General features: G+C 39.9%; 1 protein-coding gene across 4 annotated transcripts in view; it reads left to right on the top strand.

The window, feature by feature from the left end:
* Nucleotides 1–1,197: 1,197 nt before the first annotated feature.
* dmd (dystrophin) overlaps nucleotides 1,198–19,721 on the top strand; it is a 95,893-nt gene continuing 77,369 nt past the window's right edge. For all 4 annotated transcript variants that reach the window (XM_088361822.1, XM_088361812.1, XM_088361802.1 and 1 more), the window contains exon 1: nucleotides 1,198–1,711. In XM_088361822.1, the coding sequence (XP_088217948.1) occupies nucleotides 1,630–1,711 (82 nt within the window). In that variant the 5' untranslated portion in view covers nucleotides 1,198–1,629. The remainder of the gene's footprint in view (nucleotides 1,712–19,721) is intronic.

Here is a 19,721-nt window from a genome sequence, read left to right as displayed (position 1 = left end):
ATTTTATATGCAACAAAGCTATTCTATCATTTGTCTTTCACTTTTTACATGATTAAAACATTTTTATTCTACCCAAATACATACATAAGATAAGGATGTAATATTCTTATAGCTGAGTGTGATGTACTCTGCTGCTCGAATAGATTGTGCCATGTGACCTGCGGTTCTAAGCAGAATATGCAGTACATAAAATGGACATAGACAGTATAACTTTACACAGTATATTCCGGTATTTTTATTTATTATGATCATCCAATTTTCATGCATGACATCAGTACAGTCTCAGTTTTTTATGCAACTTGAGATGTTATTCCTCAGATATTTTCTGCATATAAAAATTCAGACCTCATCTTTCCTATTTGAAATTTGGGACCGATACAAGTGTTTGACTTGGAGCTTAAAATAAACATTACTTCAGTCGGCATGTACACTATTCTAGTTGCAGTCTGGCTCCAATTTCAGTCCAAGTATCTTCCTGACAGTTTACTGTACCATCTTCATTTCAACCAACAACTTGGTAACAAGCACTGTGTAAAATACTTGTCACGTGGGACAATAATGCCTGCAGTAATTGACCAGGGTATTAACGACCAGATGTAACTAGGTAAAACGTGACTAACACTGACCTGAACAGAAAACGATGACAAAAACGTGCTGTGTTCGGGGTTGCCAATTAGACATCAGTTTTTGTTGTTGTTGTTTTTCTTAGCTTTTCTTGAAAAAAAATATAACTATGACTGTAGCTTTATTTGTGAAATGATGTAAAACAAAATAGAATAAATTATCTGAACAATTTGAAAGGTCTAAACTTTAGACTCTAAAGGGATGTCAAAGTCAAGGCCCGGGGGCCAGATATGGCCCACCACATCATTTCATGTGGCCCGCAGACTCACCCCCATATATATTTTTCTTCAATAAATTAAAAAAGATGGGAGGGCAACCCCCGTGTTTGTGTGCCAAAAGCATAATGGAGGTTTTATCAACATCTTTTTGAAAAATTGGGTTGTCAAAAACAATTACTTAAGAAATATCCCGAATGTGGGTCAATTCTACGCGGATTTTCATATTTGCGGCCAGGCCTGGTCCCGATCACCCGGGTATAACGGGGGACAACTGGAAATAGTTTGGAATTTTTGAATTTGCCAAATGTCATGCAACGGTTCTTGTGAAAATACTTTGAACTGTTACCATCCGGAAGTATGTGACACGTCATGGTAACAATAAGTTCTACTGGACCTGCAATCTTTCGAATCCCGGAAATAATACTTTTGCGGCGCGTGGTGTCGGTTTTTACGCATGGAGTCTGCCGACGACAGCCGCCAGACAACTGTCTATTTAGAGCTGGGAATCCTGCTGCTGCTGCTGCTGCTGCTGCTGCTGCTGCTGCTACAAAGACCCCATGCCACCCCACTCCCTGGTCCGCACACCTGCTTGGATCCATCTTGCTGGGCGTGATACTTGACAGCTACTTCTCAGGCGTCAACGCCCCCGTCTTGGCTGGAGTTCGGGTCCTGCGTCCAGTCTGTGGCTGTTGCCTGTGGAGTCTTTGGGTCTATCCAGCTCCCTTTTGGATTATACGATCGTTTGACCAAAAACATCACATTTTAGACCCGGTTTCCCTGTGCACCCATGGCGGAGGCTGTGCGACCCGAGGACTATTGCGACGAGGTGCTGGAGGACGAGTTTGGAGTAATCATCAAGTGTCGATCTGGTAGGAAAGATAACTTGGTGTGCATATACAAGAAACTTGACAAGTTTACAATATAAATAAATTAATAAATAAATTAATAAATAAATAACGGGGGTGGGGGATGCTTTTTTAAATTAAGTGCACAAAGTGGACTGCATGCACATACACAGTATGTGATCCATTAAGTGGACTGGACTTCCTTTCACTGAAATCAATGGGGACACTGTGATTTTCAGTCGACAGCAACTGATTTAAAAAAAAAAAAAATCCCCCTAAGACATTAATGTTTCAACTATAATGTTCTTTCATTCCACATTTGTTTGACCTATAAAAGCTTGCACAATATTGATTTTATGCACCTTAATTAACAGCTACAATGTTTCAGAAAAATATTCCACCTGTTGCTGAACTTCCTTAATTCCTAAATGTTACAAGTAAAAATATCATATTACAGTCATTATTATTATTATTTGAACCTTATATGCTACCGAAAAAAGGATGGAAGTTTCCAAATCAGCACAAAAATGTAATCTAGAAAAGTTCGTTTATTACTAACTCTCTTTTTACAAAAATTAGTACAAAAATTGTTCACCAGACAATTAGTTGTCGATTAACATATTAATTTTATGATCTCACCTCGTAGTAAAAAGTAGTTCACCACATAATTACATTTAGAATGGTCAGTCTAATGAAATCAGATTTTATTTAATCCACTTATTTTATTGTATTTGTTCCAACCATATTGGCTAGTCTGCTGTTGATTGTTTTAGCCAAATTTGAATTCAAGTTGAATGTCAATCACACTTGGTTCTGTGTACATTTAGTTGTGATGCACAGTTTTGATTTCTGCTCAAAATATTTAGGAAACTAGGAGCACTATAGTGGTGCAATTAGCTTCTTTGGTCAAGAGAGCGTGCTGAGTTTACATTCATGTCCTCCAAGTGTTTACAGTGGAATAACAACAACATGATTTGTGTCTACAGAGCACTCTTTCACTTTGCTTCCCTTTGATTAAAATGATCTTCTCACTTGTAAACAAATCATTTTGAAAATATATTTGCAGCACAATATGCAAGTTGTGCCAAAAGTCACTACAGAGACTTCTTCTTCATTTCCCGTATCATTCCCATATCATTGACAGCTTTAGACTTGGCAGTATTTGTCAGCATGTCCTTCTCCTGCCCTAACCTCGTCATTGAAGCGGTATTGAAGAATTGCCACCTGGTAAGAACTGTTTCTAGCTGTTGCATAGTTTGCCATGAACAGATTTTGTTTAGCAAATCTTACCAGCGATAGCGGGAATTGTACTACACGTTGAAAGAGTGTGAGAGCTATAAAGCTTTGCAAACTGGCACAGTCAGAGACTGAAAGACTTCTTGCCAACACTGCTCCGATGCTGCTCAATTGGCAAAGAATGATATGCTCTCAAACTGCATAGCCGAAGATGTCACATGCTGATGGCCTCATTTCTGTCTGAACGATACCTGAAACAAACAAACAAACAAACAAACAAAAAAAGTAAATTGACTTTTGGGACATTCGGTATACAGTACCTGTCTTTACTTGTAAATTTTAGTTCTAGGGTTGTGTTGAATACAGTTAAAAAATACACACAAAAAAAAAGTTTGGGAAGCAGCTAAAGTGGTGTAATGTTGTTTGCGTGGACACATAGTGATGAGATGAGGCCTGGGGTCCTCTTTTAGATCTTGTAAATTCCGAATGTCCTTGAATGGTGTTCTGGTGGACGAGCTCCAGCGAAGTATGCCGTCTCTCTCTCTCTCTCTCTCTCTCTCTCTCTCTCTCTCTCTCTCTCTCTCTCTCTCTCTCTCTCTCTCTCTCTCCCCCCTCCCTCATGACCAACCCGCCATCAACCTCTACCTCCCAAGCTCCAGCTGGAGGGTCATCTCATGCTGGAAATAGCAGTCAGCTGGCTTGTTGGACTCCTGGTGGGAGAGTGTCAGATAGCTTACTGGGAGGCTGCCACGTTCTCTTCCTTTCCCTTTTTTTCTTTTCCCAAATTTCCCCACCACCATCTTGTTCATGTCCCATACATTTCCAATGCTTCCCATTTCCTACTTGAGATAGCGATTCGGCGCAATGAGAGAAGAAATAGAATGTGACCCTTCGTCTTGTTGTCTGCACCTCCTCGTTTCATCTTTGACCACCAATGTTGGCACTCGGTTTCTATATCAAGCTGCACTCGGATTTCTCAACCCCAGCCCACACTGAGCCATAACATTCCACATTGTCTGAGTTACTCTGAGGCAAATCACATTCTTTTCATAAGTCAGAATTTGATTCATTACCTTTTTTATTTAACTGTTTGAAATGATTGAATTGAAACGGTTTTTTTTCTTCACTTCTGCACACCATGAGAAAAAAAAGCATCATTTGAAAGTTGACTGCAGTTTTACTTGCACCTGCTAGAGAGATGGTCAAAGTTGCCCCCTTGCATTTCCAGGCAGCTGAAGGACCACCATTGTTCCTACCCACTTTGACTCGTGAGTGACAGCAAATACCACGTATCTCCATCTGACATTGTAAACAGATGAAATACAATATTATTTCATTGGCCAGCATAAGTAATATCGTTTTAGCCCAGAAGATGGCAGCACAGTCCTATGGCCAGCAATCACTGTACTTTTCAGCATAAAAGTTTAAAAAGAAGAAGGTAAACCGGGTGACTGGCTGTAATCAGAAGAGATCATCTCCAGCACACTAGAAGACGGTCCGATCAATGCATTACCAAAACAATTTGAGCAAATAGTTGACATTGGAAATGGGTTGGATTAAAGAACAGCATGGACTATCTATCTATCTATCTATCTATCTATCTATCTATCTATCTATCTATCTATCTATCTATCTATCTATCTATCTATCTATCTATCTATCTATCTATCTATCTATCTATCTATCTATCTATCTATCTATCTATCTATCTATCTATCTATCTATCTATCTATCTATCTATCTATCTATCTATTTTGTTATTGAAACATTAATTCAAAAGAATTCATTTTAGAGCTGTAATTCATTTGACATTTTTGCTCATGGAAAACTTGCCACCATTATCTGATAGCGACCTGGTGTCATTTTCCCCGTTTGAAAGCATGCCTCCATTATCTGATAGAAAATGCTGATTGGTGTCAGCAGGTCACACACCTTCCAGTTGGCCCGATTCATTTAATGAGGTGAGCTTTAGTTAGTTCATTTCCTTGCCATTCATTTGCTCGTCTCCTCACCCCTCACTCACCTCTTACGTCTGCCTTTCTTGCTATCATACCAATTTGTTTGTCTTATTGCTTCGAGATCGTGCACAGTTGTCCGGATTTCATTCATGGGCGCACGAGCCTCTGCATCATGTTATTAAACCATTGTCAGCAACACTCTTTCCACTTTAAATGGGCATCTCGAGGCTAATGAAAAACAAAAGTGGAAGAGGAGCAATGATTCAGAGGGTGCAATTGAAGCGAGGGAAAGGTGAGACTGAAGGAACGACTCAGAGAAATGAGACAGATGGCCAGAGGGCAGATCGAGGTGGAAGGTTTGAATGGCTGATGAGGAGATGAGGAGGCTGAAGTCGGCAAAAAGAATGAGCAACTCAGTTTTTTTTTTTTTCTCTCTAGGAGAAAAGCGGGATACGTGTCAGGCTTGACAAAAAAAGGTGTTTTAATAAACTGGACAGGTGGAACTATTTTCAGAGGCTTGTGCTTACATTTTATATAATAACTGTTCAATTCGGCTGCACTTTTTTTTTTTTTTTTAAACCCCACTCCATATATATCCATTTTGATCACGTTAAAAGGACAAACCAACTTCTTATCTCGATGACGTCTGATATTTGCTGTGCCGAAACGGAAGACCTCAAAGTCCAAACATAAAGCGGTTTAAAATTCATAGACTTGAATAAATGAGAGGGGCTGCCTCAAAGATAAGAAAGTAAGGGCTGAGAGACACGGGGGTGTAAAGGCTCTGATTGCACTTACTAATTGCTGTTCACATGCAGGGATGGTCTTATCGTAATCACTCGCCAACTCCAGCATGCCCGTTCTCCCGCCAGCCTCTGGGTTTAGTTTGGAACTCAGAGGAGCAGCAGCAACACGGCCACGCTTTAGCCTGGCATTATAATTAGCATGTAGATTACATTTGAGCACAACCACTGCACCCTCCACGCCTCCAAATTAGACAGGGACCCTCCTTGAAGACCGAGAACAGGAAACCAGGACGAAAGATGACAAAAAATAACTTTCTCCAACTCTTTGGCGAGCCTGTCCAGTTAAATGGTGCATCAGGAGGTTGTCTACGTGTTATGCAATACTGTGTAGAAATAAGTTGCTGCCAGTTAACCACCAGCCGACTCGACGTTCTAATTTCCTTACACCCACATCATGCCATGCCATGCCAGGCCCGGGCCTTTTAAGCCATACACACTCAAAGTCACAGATAAACAGTAGAATGTAAAGATGGTGACCCTAAGTGGACAAAAATAACTCACATGTACGTATGTTATTGTTTAGTTATGATTTTTTTATGATTTACTCAATCGATAGAATACACAATTCAATGGCTGCATCTGCAGTTCACATTCAAACCCTAGCTGGGAATTGCTCATCTCTATGCTGTGAATGTGTCTGCTGGTATCTGCCAAATAAGTTGGAGCATAATAAAGAACCGAGTGATTTGCGTCTGGTGGTTATTTAATTAGATTTAATTTCATCCAGGCAAAGGTGTAACTCAATTAAGGCCAATTTTAATTAGCCATTTCGACTCCACTCACGTTTCCTGGCATAGGGGCGTGAGTCGCATTTTAGATTACAGTAATCTGTTAAAAAGAAGAATTAAATTAATGATAGAGCACATTATCAAGATCACATTCGAGAGTAAAACGCAATACCACTGTAGTTTTTTTTTTCTATTATCTGATTGGTGCCCTACCAAATGACTTCTTCCTATAGAAAATGCCTGTGCATAAAAGTGCTTAGAAGGTGTGTTGTGCTCTCTCAAGTAACTATTGCCAATTTATCTTTGAGTTCCTTATAAATGTATTTTCTTGGTCAGATTAGTGCTACTATTCGGTTCCTCAATCAAAACTTTGTGTCATAGCCAGTCTTTTAAATTTGACACTATGAAGAAGAGTGTTGTTAACAAACCACGACATACATACTTCACAGGCTTATTAATCATCTTCAGACATATAATGGATAAAAAAAAAAAATCTCAGTTTAGAAGACCGTCAAGGAAACAATAGAAAAGAGGCAATCTTGCCACTTGCCCCCCTGACTACTTTAAAAACTTTTATGTCACATCTCTCTAGTATGGTGGGTGTTTTCTCTGTTTGTTTCTAGCATATTTTTCAGATGACTAGCCGGTATCCCCCGGGGTGCCTGCCATTGCTTTAATACCAAATCACTCCACCGAGAGCGAGATCATTCAGGCAAAATACATTACATGCTTTAACCACACAATAAAGATGCCCTAGCAACTGGAGCCAGAAGGCAATCTAGAGATCCCACAGCAACCCAGGTATCCTGCCCTAAAATATGTTTTTACTGTGCTGCAATGCACTGGTTAAAGAAATGTGATTGCCAGAAAATGGTTGTATACTGTGTCATTATTTATTGAGGGCTAAGGGAACAAGGTTTACTTTGCTCATAAACAGACCCATCAGCGAAGAATATAAAATGGGCTGCATTCTATATTTTTTACTGATTGAGAGCTTCCGTCTCATTCTTTGATGCGATTCAATCAGTCGGCAGTTCAGTCCAGTTCAGTTTGACGCACAATGAATAATGGATGAATAAATCAAGGACTTAAAAGTAAACTGCAATGCTGCTTAGAACATCGTTTCCAATAAATACTTTTATAGCGCACATCAATTAAAACAAACATTACTAGCAGAAAAGTTCAACCAAAAACACTTAGGTAGAGCTAACAAAAAGGATTTTTAGCTCACTTATGATGTCAATTAATTGCAAAGGTGGCCTACAAAAGACAGCAGTTATGTGAACTACTATACTATAATCAGCTTCTTTTAATGTTAACTATCCATCCACACTACAGGGAGCATCGCAGCTGCTTTTAGGCAAGAAACAGTGTACTGCCTGGACTGTTGCAGGGCTCATATCGATAACCCCTCACGTGCACGTTCACACTGACTGGCAATTTTGAGCCATCAAATTACATCAGTTCATTCAGAAATGCACACACACACACACACCTATAGGGACCCCATAGACAACTGTCTCTTTAATGGCTGAGCTCCTGAGTCCCCAACTGCGATAAGTGAAGTTTAATTAAGGGAATATTGAGAATTGTAATGAATTATTTTAATAGCCTGCAAATTGCTTCCGTTTTCCGTAGCAAGAACGAATAAGAGTGAGTGAGCAAGAATGTGTGTGTGTGCGTGTGTGTGTGTGTGCGTGTGTGTCTCTACAATATGGGTAGGTTAAGCAGTGGCTCATTTGCAGATGAGACCACGCCATCAAAACAGGCAGATTTGATTTCCCATCTGAAAGAAGGTGAAAACTGCTGCATTGGTTTTGATGAGAGCATGACACAGCCAGGTTTTGGAAACATTTTTAAAGAAAAGGCATCATGGTTTGGACAATTACGTTCCATTTGAACAAACCCAAGATGTGTAGTCAAACTGCAATAAGAACCATTTCTAAAATTGTTGTCTTTTCTAACGAGCAACATAATTGACCCTAAAATGAGTACAGCGCTATATACTGGCGCTATGGTGAATTGTGGCCAATTGTGGGACGAAAAGACTGAAAATGAAATGTACCTAAGTGGCATGTTGAGTGGACACCGCTGAACACTACTGGACACTATTTTCTGTCTTTTGAATTCAGTTCGTAATTGGTCCATTAAATTGAAGTTCCGCCGTATAAGTTTCAAATCACATTTCTAATCGTGGAGCCAAGCATTATTATCTTGATTAATATTGCATCGCATTGAATCTCATTAGTGTGCATGTTTAGCCAATGATGTGTTGCATAGCAGACATTCATTCATGTGGATTGGATTTTTTTTCGAAACGGAACTGGAAATGATAGATGGCCTGTGTGTGTCAAGCCTGCTAATGAACGCACATGAATGCAAGGGGAACAGAATCAATTCCAAGTTCACAATGGGGTCTTAGCATCCCGTAGCCAATGAGTGCACAGGAAAGCCTGGCATTTGCAGCCCTGGTTGACACATGGAGGATTTTTAATGACGCTTGTGATTGCGGTGAATAATGGCATATGGTAACTTGTGCCCAGACTCCGGCAACCAGAGCCAAAGAGAGGTTTACTCATCTGCTGGCTATGATGTACCAGACAGTTGCTTGTTGTTGTGCTTGCCTTGGCAAAGTTGACACAAGCAGTTCCAAAGCAGTGCATAATCACAATGTGCTAATGTCTCCGGAGGGGTCATTACATCGTATAAAAGCTCGAAAGATTGCTGTGCACCGGAGATTGAACTAAAGATTTTATGATTTTCTTTTTTCTCAAGATTGAGTTTCACTTTGTGGTGCTGCCAGTCTCATATTCCTGTCGGTGTGAATATTTTAAGATTAGCAGTGATTAGAATACCCAAAGCTAGTCAGGCATCTGTGCAGATGTTTGCGGACCTTTTCGTTTTGTTGGTCGGACAGTTGGATGAGGGTTATGGTAGACTGGCGAGTCCAAGGTCATCTGTAAATGAGCTGATTGTACAATAAGATGCCAAAAATAAGTCATTGGTGATTAGTCAACTTAAAATTTTAGTCGTGGTCAGGTCGACAAACACCAAATGTGGATTTGCGCAGTCAGTCCAAAAAGCAACAATTTGACTAAGGAAATTTCACTTAATTTGTAAAAAAAAATTAATTGATAATTTTATTTCCTACGTAGATTTATTCGTACTGGTAAGAAGGGGTTTGTGAAAAGTTCCGGTAAAATGTATTTGCCTACTTCCTGAACTGCTGCCGAGCCTTTCGCACCATTGCAGAGGAGTTCAGCCCACTCCTCATCATGAGATTGTTTTAACGTAAACATTTAGGAAAGTTTTCAAGCCTGAATTGCATTTGAGGGGATTCCAGAGTATCTCAACCGGAAAACCTTGACTAGGCCACTCCAAAACCTTCATTATTTTTTTGGAGCCATCCAGAGGTGGACTTGCTGTTATGTTTGAAGTTGTTGTCATGCTGCATAACCCAAGGAAGCTCGAGTTTGAAGGCGAAAATGACCTGACGTTAGCCTGCAGGATTTTCTGGCAGACAGCCGCCAATCTTCAGATAACTGATGCGTATCAGAAAGAAGGATGCCTCCCATTGCAGCTAAAAACTCTAAAAAACAACTCTAAGTGGCCCCTCACGATATCTATTGATTTTATAGGAAATATTCTGTATTTTTGTAGCCTAGTTTTGCATTTTGGTATGCAAGTGCACTGCAGTCTAACTGCATCAGTCTGTAACAGGAAGAGCTTAAATGCCTGTTAAGTGCTTTTCCTTCCTGCTGCTCCTATGGATGTTTGCCATCCATCCATTATCTGTACCGCTTGTCCCCACGGGGGTCGCGGGCGTGCTGGAGCCTATCCCAGCAGTCATCCAGCAGTAGGCGGGGGACACCCTGAGCTTGTTGCCAGCCAATCGCAGGGCACACAGAGACGAACAACCATCCGTACTCACACCTACGGGCAATTTGGAGTGATTTTTTTTGGGACTTGGAAGGAAACTGAAGTACCCAGAGAAAACCCATGCAGGCACGGGGAGAACATGCAAACTCCACACAGGGAGGCGGAATAAAACCCGCACCCTCTGAACTGTGAGGCGGATGTGCTAACTAGCGTGCCACCTATGGATGTTTGCCTGCAAGCTAATTAACACGACTTCAGATGACCCAAGAAAAAGTTGATATTCCATCCATAAACCAATAATTCGTTTTTTAGAGCCAGCTTGGAAGCAAATCACCTTAGGTCCGATCCTTGCTCTCAATTAATGTCTCTCATTTAATTTTTAAATCCAGAAATCAAACAATGCTTGCCAGAATAGGTCTTCCGTTACAGCTGGTGGTTTGATGGATTTTTGGGTTCACATTCACAAAACGCACTTGTGAGAGCACTGGCGAGAGTATCGCCTTTCACCTAAAGTCTGGGATAGGTTCCAGCTCACCTGTTGCACTATCAAGAATAAGTGGTATAGAAAATTGAGTGATTGAAAAGACATTAACATTCTCATTAAACAGTTCTGCACTTTAGGGAAAGATGCATTAGTGTGTCGTGCCCTCAAGAAATAAGTCAATTATTTGGAAAAAACAAACAAACAATGGTTTCCACACAGACACTGGAAAACGTAAGAAAAATTGTCCCCACCCGGAAGAGTCTTGAGGTATTTCACAAATAGAGCAACAATGGATACAAAATTGCTGGTTAATGATGTACGTATAATAAATAAAAAAATATCTAGAAGGTAAATGCAACCGCTTCGTTGAGTCTAGTCTAGTCTAGTCTAGTCTAGTCTAGTCTAGTCTAGTCTAGTCTAGTCTAGTCTAGTCTAGTCTATGCAAACTTGAACCCAAAACTTTGGCAGGGCAGTCCAAGGTAGAGCCCATATACCTGTTGATACTGAGTAATGTGACAGGAGACAAGGTGTCACAGTGAATAATGCATGAATCCTAATGAATAAATTCTGGCATATGCAGCAGGTGGGTGGGAGTGCGCGGAGGTGAACCAATTTATTGCTGCTGATCCAAAGTTAGCCCACTTGTGTGGGGATGTGTTGGGACTCCCCTTTGGCTGCCATCCAATCATATTGAACTTTAAAGTATCTCGGGGATGGACAGCTCGCCTAATCCGAAGAAAGAGAGAGGAGGAGGAGTCAACGGAACCGGGACTTCAGTGGGACTATTTGTGATTTTGGAGAACCGAGTGGGCTGCTTGACTCCCACTTGGCCCTTTTCAGAACGTCGCGGACGTTGTGATACTGGCGGAGTCCAAGTGGCCAGTGGATTATCGGATTTTCCGTGACGCGTCGTTCACCTGTTCGGTTCTCTTGAGCGGCTCGATCGGATTCAAGGCGGACATCATGTTGGAGACATGAGGGAGCGGCGCGTTACTCAGGTAGTCCAACAAAGCCCGCTTGGATGTCCGACATTTGTTGTTGCGCAGTTGACCGAACCGAAGGCTTCGGTCCGAAGCGAGCCGCTTCTTGAATAAAGTATATATGCGCGCACCAGGCACGCTGCAAAACATTCCTCTGCATGTGAGGCGCGCGTGCCTTTGCAACAGGCGTGCGCGTTTCGCTTCTACGACCTGTCTGGCATTGCTCTTGTTTATGAAGGAATGACTTGCTCGCATCTTGTCTCTCCTCACGCACTTAAATAAATGCCCTGGTGCTGAATTTGTTCTGTGACCCAGCTTGGAACGCAAATGGCCCGTATAACAAATCAATATTTGCCTTAAAATTGCACTGATTATCCAACAATTGGTTAAGGCCCCCCCAACTCCCGCCTAAGCACCATACATGTTTTTGTTTATTGTTTTTTTTCAAACAAACCTATATCGTGGAGCTTGTGTTGCCTTCACGGTTTGGCACTCTCTGGTTCAGCTGTTTTTAGATTTTTTTAAAATGTGTGTGTGTGTGTGTGTGTGTGTGTGTATGTGTATATATATGTATATGTATATATATATATATATATATATATATATATATATATATATATATATATGCATTTTTTAAATCTGTGTATATATGTGTGTATATATATATATAGTGTATATATATATATATATAGTATATACATATATGTGTGTGTGTATATACTATATATATATATATGTGTGTGTGTGTATGTGTGTACATATGTGTGTGTATATATGTATATATATATATATATATATATATATATATATATATATATATATATATATATATATATATATATATATATATATATGTGTCTGTGTGTGTGTGTACACACACATAGCAGCGATTAGTTTGAGTTAATAGTATTACAGCGTTAATAATGCTGGGTTAAAGACAACCTAATTCAGGTAAAAAATTGGACTGACCCAGGAAATTGTTTTGCACAAAACAAACAATTTTCGTACAAAACAACCCAGTGCAATTGGTTGGAATAAAAACTGTTTGGGTTTAAAAAAAAAAAAAAGAGGTTCCGATACTTGTATTTGTATCAAAACAAAACCAGAATATTGGGTCGGATTCACCCCAGAAGTGGATTAGTACATTAAAAAAATGGTTATTTTTGACCCAAAAGTTTTAAGCATGTACCAAAGTGTTTCTTGCAAAACTGTCCGACTGAAGGATGATTTAGTTCAAATGCCACGCAGTCAAAGACCCAACTATTTTACAAAAACTTTAGACAAACCTTTTCTATTCTACCCACAAAACATTATAAGCTTTTGAAAAATTGTCACCAGCCGGCCATATCCACTCACTTGTATCCCCACTAATGAGGGAATGGATGCAACTTTTGGAACTTGCTACATGCTTGTTGATGACGCGTATAATGAACAATCAAAACAAATATAAGTAGAAAAGTAACTGCTTGTTAAATTTAGGGAGGGTGAAAAAATTGGTTTTTATTGGTTCAAGCTCAGCACGGCCATCGTCCCCAAGCGAATAACCAGATGGGAGTAACTAAGTTAAAAAAACATACTCGATTCAGTATTCTGAGAGAATGCTCAACATTGCAAAGTCATCATCCTGCGTGAAAATGTGTGTTTATGCGGTGCGATGCGTCTCGGGCCATAGGTGCATGCTGGGATTTGCCACGCTGGCTCAGCTCAGCTCCACTCAAGTCCGCCATGATCCTCTTGTAGACAAGTCCACACATAATCTCTGTCTTCTATCCTCTCCTTTTCTACCTTATGTGCATATTTTTCACTTAACCAATCTTGTACTGTTTTAGTTTCTTTAGTCCAAGTTAACCGACGTCTCTCTGTCACAGTCTAGTGTCTGAGTCTAGAAAAAGCCCCCTCGTCACGCCTGTTTTGTGGGGTGATCCAGCTAAGAGGCATCGATGGCTTAAATGGCTCAGTCCTAATATGGTTCAGCATCATACTTAGTGCATACCTTCATTAATTTGCATATCTGGCGCCTGCATATGCCTGCACTTTGTAATTGCAATAAATTCATTTACTGCCAGCCGTTTTCAAAGAGCAGCTCTCCACAGATTGCCAGCTGCAGCTGGCTTTGGAGCATTTGGACTGATCTTTCAGGACTCGCAAAATATCGTGTTCTGTGGCAATATAAGCAGCACTGAACCTAGCAATAGAATGAGTAGACTGTTTTGTCACTAGAGAGATCCAAATGTTTGTTTCTTGCTTTTGTCATTCTTCAATAATCAACAGTAGAGCGTGGATTGGTTTCACAAGTAAAATAATTTATGACAATAAAAAGCCAACCAAAAAAGACTGTGAAAGAGATTTTTATGGTGAAATAACAATTGACTGTATTTACATATAGACAATTAAGAAACATACTGGCTCACCGCATGGCCCGGCTGTGCCTTTTCTGCATGCCGTGTTCAATCCATGAACATGGCCATCGTTTCCTGCCGATTATTCAGACATTTGCTATTCACGGTTGGGCTCCTTGTATCCCGCACATAGTGGGGGTTCTCTGTATTTATTGTGTGTACTCTAATTTTGATCGAGTTGATAATTCTACCAGATTTTAACGTCAAAATGATTTATTGAGTTATAGAGAGAACGCATAGAGAATAATATGAAAATATTTTTGGGTGGATTCTCCGTGCCAAAGAACTATGTTGAAATGAGTGGAGGAGCTTCAGTTAGTCAGATCATAGCCTTCTTTAGTCGACAAAAAGCTTTTTTTTGCTGCCCTCTACTGGCATCTGTCGGGCACTAGCTAGGCAACCTTTTTTGAGGAAGGGGATGTCAATAATTCGAATAGCAGGCAAGCGCTTTATGTTCTGCTTGGTTACAGACCACTAAAATTGAGTATAAAGTCAGCCATCCTATTCTTTTCATTGCAAAAACATAGACCGGTTTTGCTATTTTATGATCATGATCCTACATATTGTTGCGTTAGGGGGCTGAAGCATTTCAGGTATGTGAGGATGATAGAGGAAGTGAGGCTAGGTGGAAAATAAATTTTTACAGCCCATGTCATAATGTTTACTTTATATGGGTGCTCTGGTGTTTGTCTGTTTGTGTCTCAGACTGTCTTAGAAGAACAGTCGGGCTGCTGCCGTTTTCCTCCCTTCATGGCCAGTGAGAACAAGTGCCTGGCAGGCGTTCACTGTCTAGTTGGTCAGCATCACCATCAAATAGAAAAAAATTCAATTTTGTACTTATTTATTGTGACGTCATTAAGCTTCAAGGAGGATGTCATCACTTCCATCGTAAAAGTGACAGACTTGGTCGTTGCAAAGTGTTGCCTCACTTTGTCAATTTGAGTCCCCTGAACTGCAGCACCCCCAATTCAAGGCTTGCCATAAAAGACTATATTGGGGTAGTGTGAATTCCATGAGCAGAACATCTTAAAGTTGTTTGTGGCTGCTATGGTCATTTATTTTTCTTGAAGGGAGGGGGGATTAAAACGGTATAGACACAATATGAAAGAGAAACTGTAGGCAGGGGAAATATTTAGCAGAGGAGATATTTCAAAATTGGTATGTTAAAATGTGTATTTGAAGTCTCACCTTAATGACCAGCAAAACACAATTTTAGGCAAATGTACTTCAAAGTTAAATACAACTGCCCTCTAGTTCACAACTGTAGTACTTGAAAATTAAAAGACTTCAAAAATAGGCTGTATTCATAGCTAGCTTCATTCTAATGTTTGTTTGTATTTCCTGTTGTATTTGATTTCTGTTTTGTTGGCAGTCCTGGTGCACCGTCAAAAGTGAAACTGAAAGTATGTTTCATCTTTCTCCATTCAGCTACTTCTACCTTGTATAGTCTATTTCTATATTTAAAATGTCAAAAGGTGAGTTTCATGACTAACGGCCCTTTGAATAAAATACTAGTGCACATATTTGTGATGTCAAAACTTTGCTCAAGTGTGTTCAAGAATTTAGGCTATCATGCAAGCTCATACAATTAATAAGTGACAGCCTGGTGATTTGGTTGTTCCATAATTTAACTGCAGAATTTAGTTTTGTGACATATTGATTGCATATATATGACAAATGCATGGTGTTGCTGCTTTATTCTATTTTTAAATCCTTTGTAACCATCTTATGGCATCTGTATGGAACCACAAGCCCCTTCTTGGGTGAGTGTCAGTTATTTGTGGATATTTGCCACAGGGCTATCCCTGTCCCTATCCCCGCAAATAGCAGTGCATAATGGTGCTCCCTGGAGGAGTTGTGCCATTCAAGAAGTAGTGGCTTTATATTCAAGTTAAGAATCGACAGTCAACTCAAGAATGGCAACAGAACATGCCAAAGTGTCAAGGGAAAAAAATAGAAGATGCTCTCTGATCAGAATACACTTGACTGTCTCCATCTAAAACAAAAATGGATTAGGCAATACATCAGTGTGAGGCTCATCATCCCGCAGAGTTGAATTCCTGAAAGCAGGTTTTATTAATACCACAACAGATGAAAAAAAAATTCCACCTTTTAAGGTCACGAGTGGGCACGCTTTCAAGCTGCGCTCAGCATGAAGCTCTCGTCCCAGCCCCTGCTTTTGATTTATTTTCCATTCAGTTCAGCTCAGCTCAGTTCAACACGGACATGATAAACAAAGGCTGCAGCAAATTTTGACAGTCTCCAACTATTTGTAGGGTAAATACACCACATCATCTTCTTTGGGGGATATTTGACAGGCAGAAGATTCCCGAAGCCTGCCTTCTAATAGGAATAGCATCTTGTTATCATGATGAGCAGAGATCTCCTACATTAGTAGACCGCATAACTGTTTGGTGGGCACCCTTTTTGTTACCATAGCAAGTTGACAACAAGGACACGCTATTCGTGTTATTGGAAACCTCCGGACACTCTGAGATGTTCCTCCCTCCTCATCTATACTGCTAATGGAGGGGGAAAAAAAGTCCCAGCTAATTTTACCATACCCCCTATAAAGATTTGATTATACTTCATGTTCAACTGTGGAGGAAGCATGTCATCATCAAGCTAGGAAATTAATCAGTGTCAATTAGTGTGGTGTATTTATTCCTGCAGCCCACATAGCGTGCTTATTGACGCATTTTTTTGGGGGAAAAAAAATCTCTCTTCTTTAATTATTTGATAATTGATGTGTAGTCAGCCCCCAACTATTCGTAAAATACGAAATGAAAATGTGAATATTGCCTAATGTATCCCAATATACACCAAGTCCCCCCCCCCCCCCTCAAAGGTATGCAAATGTCTATATTGACAATTAAACGGTAAATATAGTCCAAGCTATAATCCCGGTACACTGCGATGTAATTTTTAAACTTCTAAAAGGTTCCTAAAAATGAATGCATACAGATGATTTGATTATGGAAAATGAGCAAAGGAGTCTTTTAACAATCCAGGCTGAATTTCATAATTTCTTCGAGATGTAGCGTACTTCCATGACACCAATTACTACTTTTTTATTTACCGCGTCACCTTGCGGTATGTTAGGGAGTGATGGAAAAACCACTAATTGGAGATTTCTTGAATTGGTGGGGGCTCACTGGAGAGTAATTCCTGCTCCTCGTGCACTGTTGGACAGCTAAGATGGGATCACTGTACAGAAGGAGTGCGAAGGTTAAATACTCAAATGGTTACAGCGTGCTGTCCTGCATAATCTGATGTTTTAGCTGGCCTTGATGGTCACTGCCTGCCTGCCTGCCTGTTGCCCTCTTTGATTATGTGGCACTCCAAAAATTCGGGCGCCTCCCTGTTTACTTGTCTTGAGGAGCCCAATTTACATTTCCTTTCCTTTGAATTTTAGCACTGATGTGACGGACCAATTTGTTTCTAGATAATCATCTGTCAAGCCCACTCTGAGTATGACTTATTTTCTTTTTACGATTGCTGGAACACATAGAAACAATTTGGACAACTTTGTCAAGTTTGGACAACGCTTTACAATCTGCCGTGATTGTGTTTCTTGCCTCTGAATACACATAATCTGAGTAAATTGAGTCAGAAGGAACCATATTATGGACTATGAGGATTACTTAGGTTTTTTGTTACACGTTGAACAATATTGTTTAGGTCATAATAAATGAGTCAGGTCATATTAAAGAACCAATATTTTAATCTTCTGCATCTTCAGACTCAATTGAAATACTACAAGCAATACTCAATTTAAACTATAGATTGACAAAAGTTGTACATTGATAGAAGAGCTCTTTTAGTTGTAGTGAAAAATAATCGCACACAGCAGACATATTAGTGTTATTGATTACGCCTGCCGTAAAGCGCTTTGACGCCGCCAAAACACTTGAAACAGGATCAAGCCGATCCTGTGACTTAATCAGATTCTGTCCGATACTCAGAGCCAATACCGATGCACAGTATCAGATCAGGACATCCCTATTATTTACTACAAATCAATTTTTTTTTGAGAGCCAAATAGTAAGAGGCAGAACAGGGCCAGATGTCACACGAGTGTTGAGATGAGCTCATTGTCTACATTTACTCCCTTGCCTTGTTCACGTGTGATAGCACATCTTGTCACTGCAGGAAGAAGGATAATTAATCATGAGTCACGCTTTAAAAGTGCCCTTTTATGTTTGGGGGAAATGTTGTAGCTTCCTGTATTTCCAAGATAGTTGTTAAAGTTGCTAAGAAATGCCAATTTGTTGGGGTGAGAAAGTAAACATCGGAAACGGACAGCAACAATTGTCAGGGCCAGTGAAAGCAAACTGCAGATGTGACTCCACCTGAATTTTGCTGGTCTTGTATTTCATTTGCTCCTCTGTACAATATGTAATTTTCAGCCAAGAAAACCGGGCATAACATGGAAAGATGGTGACATTTTATTACAAAATGTGTCATATGGTGGTTTTGACACTGTATGCAAATATTCGAGTTAAAAAAAAAAAAAAGTAGACAGCCCAGCCCAAATGAGAACATATGGCTAGGGATGCCTCTGGACCGGTTCACTCATCCATCTGAGGAAATTTCAGCATATTTGTAAAGATGCTGATAACTTTTTTTTTTTATCCGTTTTACAAACATGGTGACATTACACAGGGATTATTTTCACTTTGACAAGGATGGACCATTCCAAGTGTTTATCTCTTGCGTGGCTTTTAGAGCGTACGAGTGAGTAATCCCCCACAATATCCCCAGACAGACGTTGCACTCCAGAATACACATGGATTTTCTTTTATTTTTATTTGCAGCATGGAATTATTTTGTCGTGAAGTGCTTTAAACACAAAGTTGCATTCTTTACACGCTGACGGCACATTTAACAGAATAATTTAGCCTTTATGTTAATTCGCTTTTTTATTTCCTATTTGCAAGGGCCTAGCATCCCCCACTTATGGAAACGAAAGCGGTGGAGTGAACTCACAAATATTTAGTTGCAGATTTTTTACTTGATCTTAAATCCATCCTCACAGAGATCCAATCTTTTTCGCTGTTTTTGTGATCAGGCCAAACTAGGAACAATATTGCTTTTGGTGCCATCTGGTGGCATCTTGGTGCCAAGGCAACAATTTGTGACAGCAAACTGAAATCACAGTGACCCATATTTTAAAAATCGGCTTTTGGGATTGTCAAAAAAATAAAAAATAAACTGAGCTTTCCAACAATATGTCAAGCATTGTGCTATGCTACTCATTCGATGATTATTATTTATTACATCATATGAATAGGAAAGTACACGCCCCCTTTGAGATGTGTGTGCCTACAGCTACGCTAAGCTAGATGGGTCAAAGTCACAAATTTTGTGTGTATGCCAACAAAACAATCACTTTTTAATCCTTTTTTTCCCTCCTTAATATTTATTTGTGTATAGCCACTTTAAATGACTGTGGTATGTATCGTCTTAATGATCATGTTGAGTAGAGTATCTTCAAATTTTCAGGTTTGGCTTAACTTGTGCTTTCAAAACATTTCTGTGACAACAGTGTCATATTTTGATTT

The sequence above is a fragment of the Syngnathus floridae genome, chromosome 2, assembly GCF_059516105.1.
Source record: "Syngnathus floridae isolate MCC-2025c chromosome 2, RoL_Sflo_1.0, whole genome shotgun sequence".
Taxonomy (NCBI): domain Eukaryota; kingdom Metazoa; phylum Chordata; class Actinopteri; order Syngnathiformes; family Syngnathidae; genus Syngnathus; species Syngnathus floridae.
The sequence above is the reverse complement of the archived record's forward strand: the minus strand, read 5'-3'. Positions and strand labels throughout refer to the sequence as shown.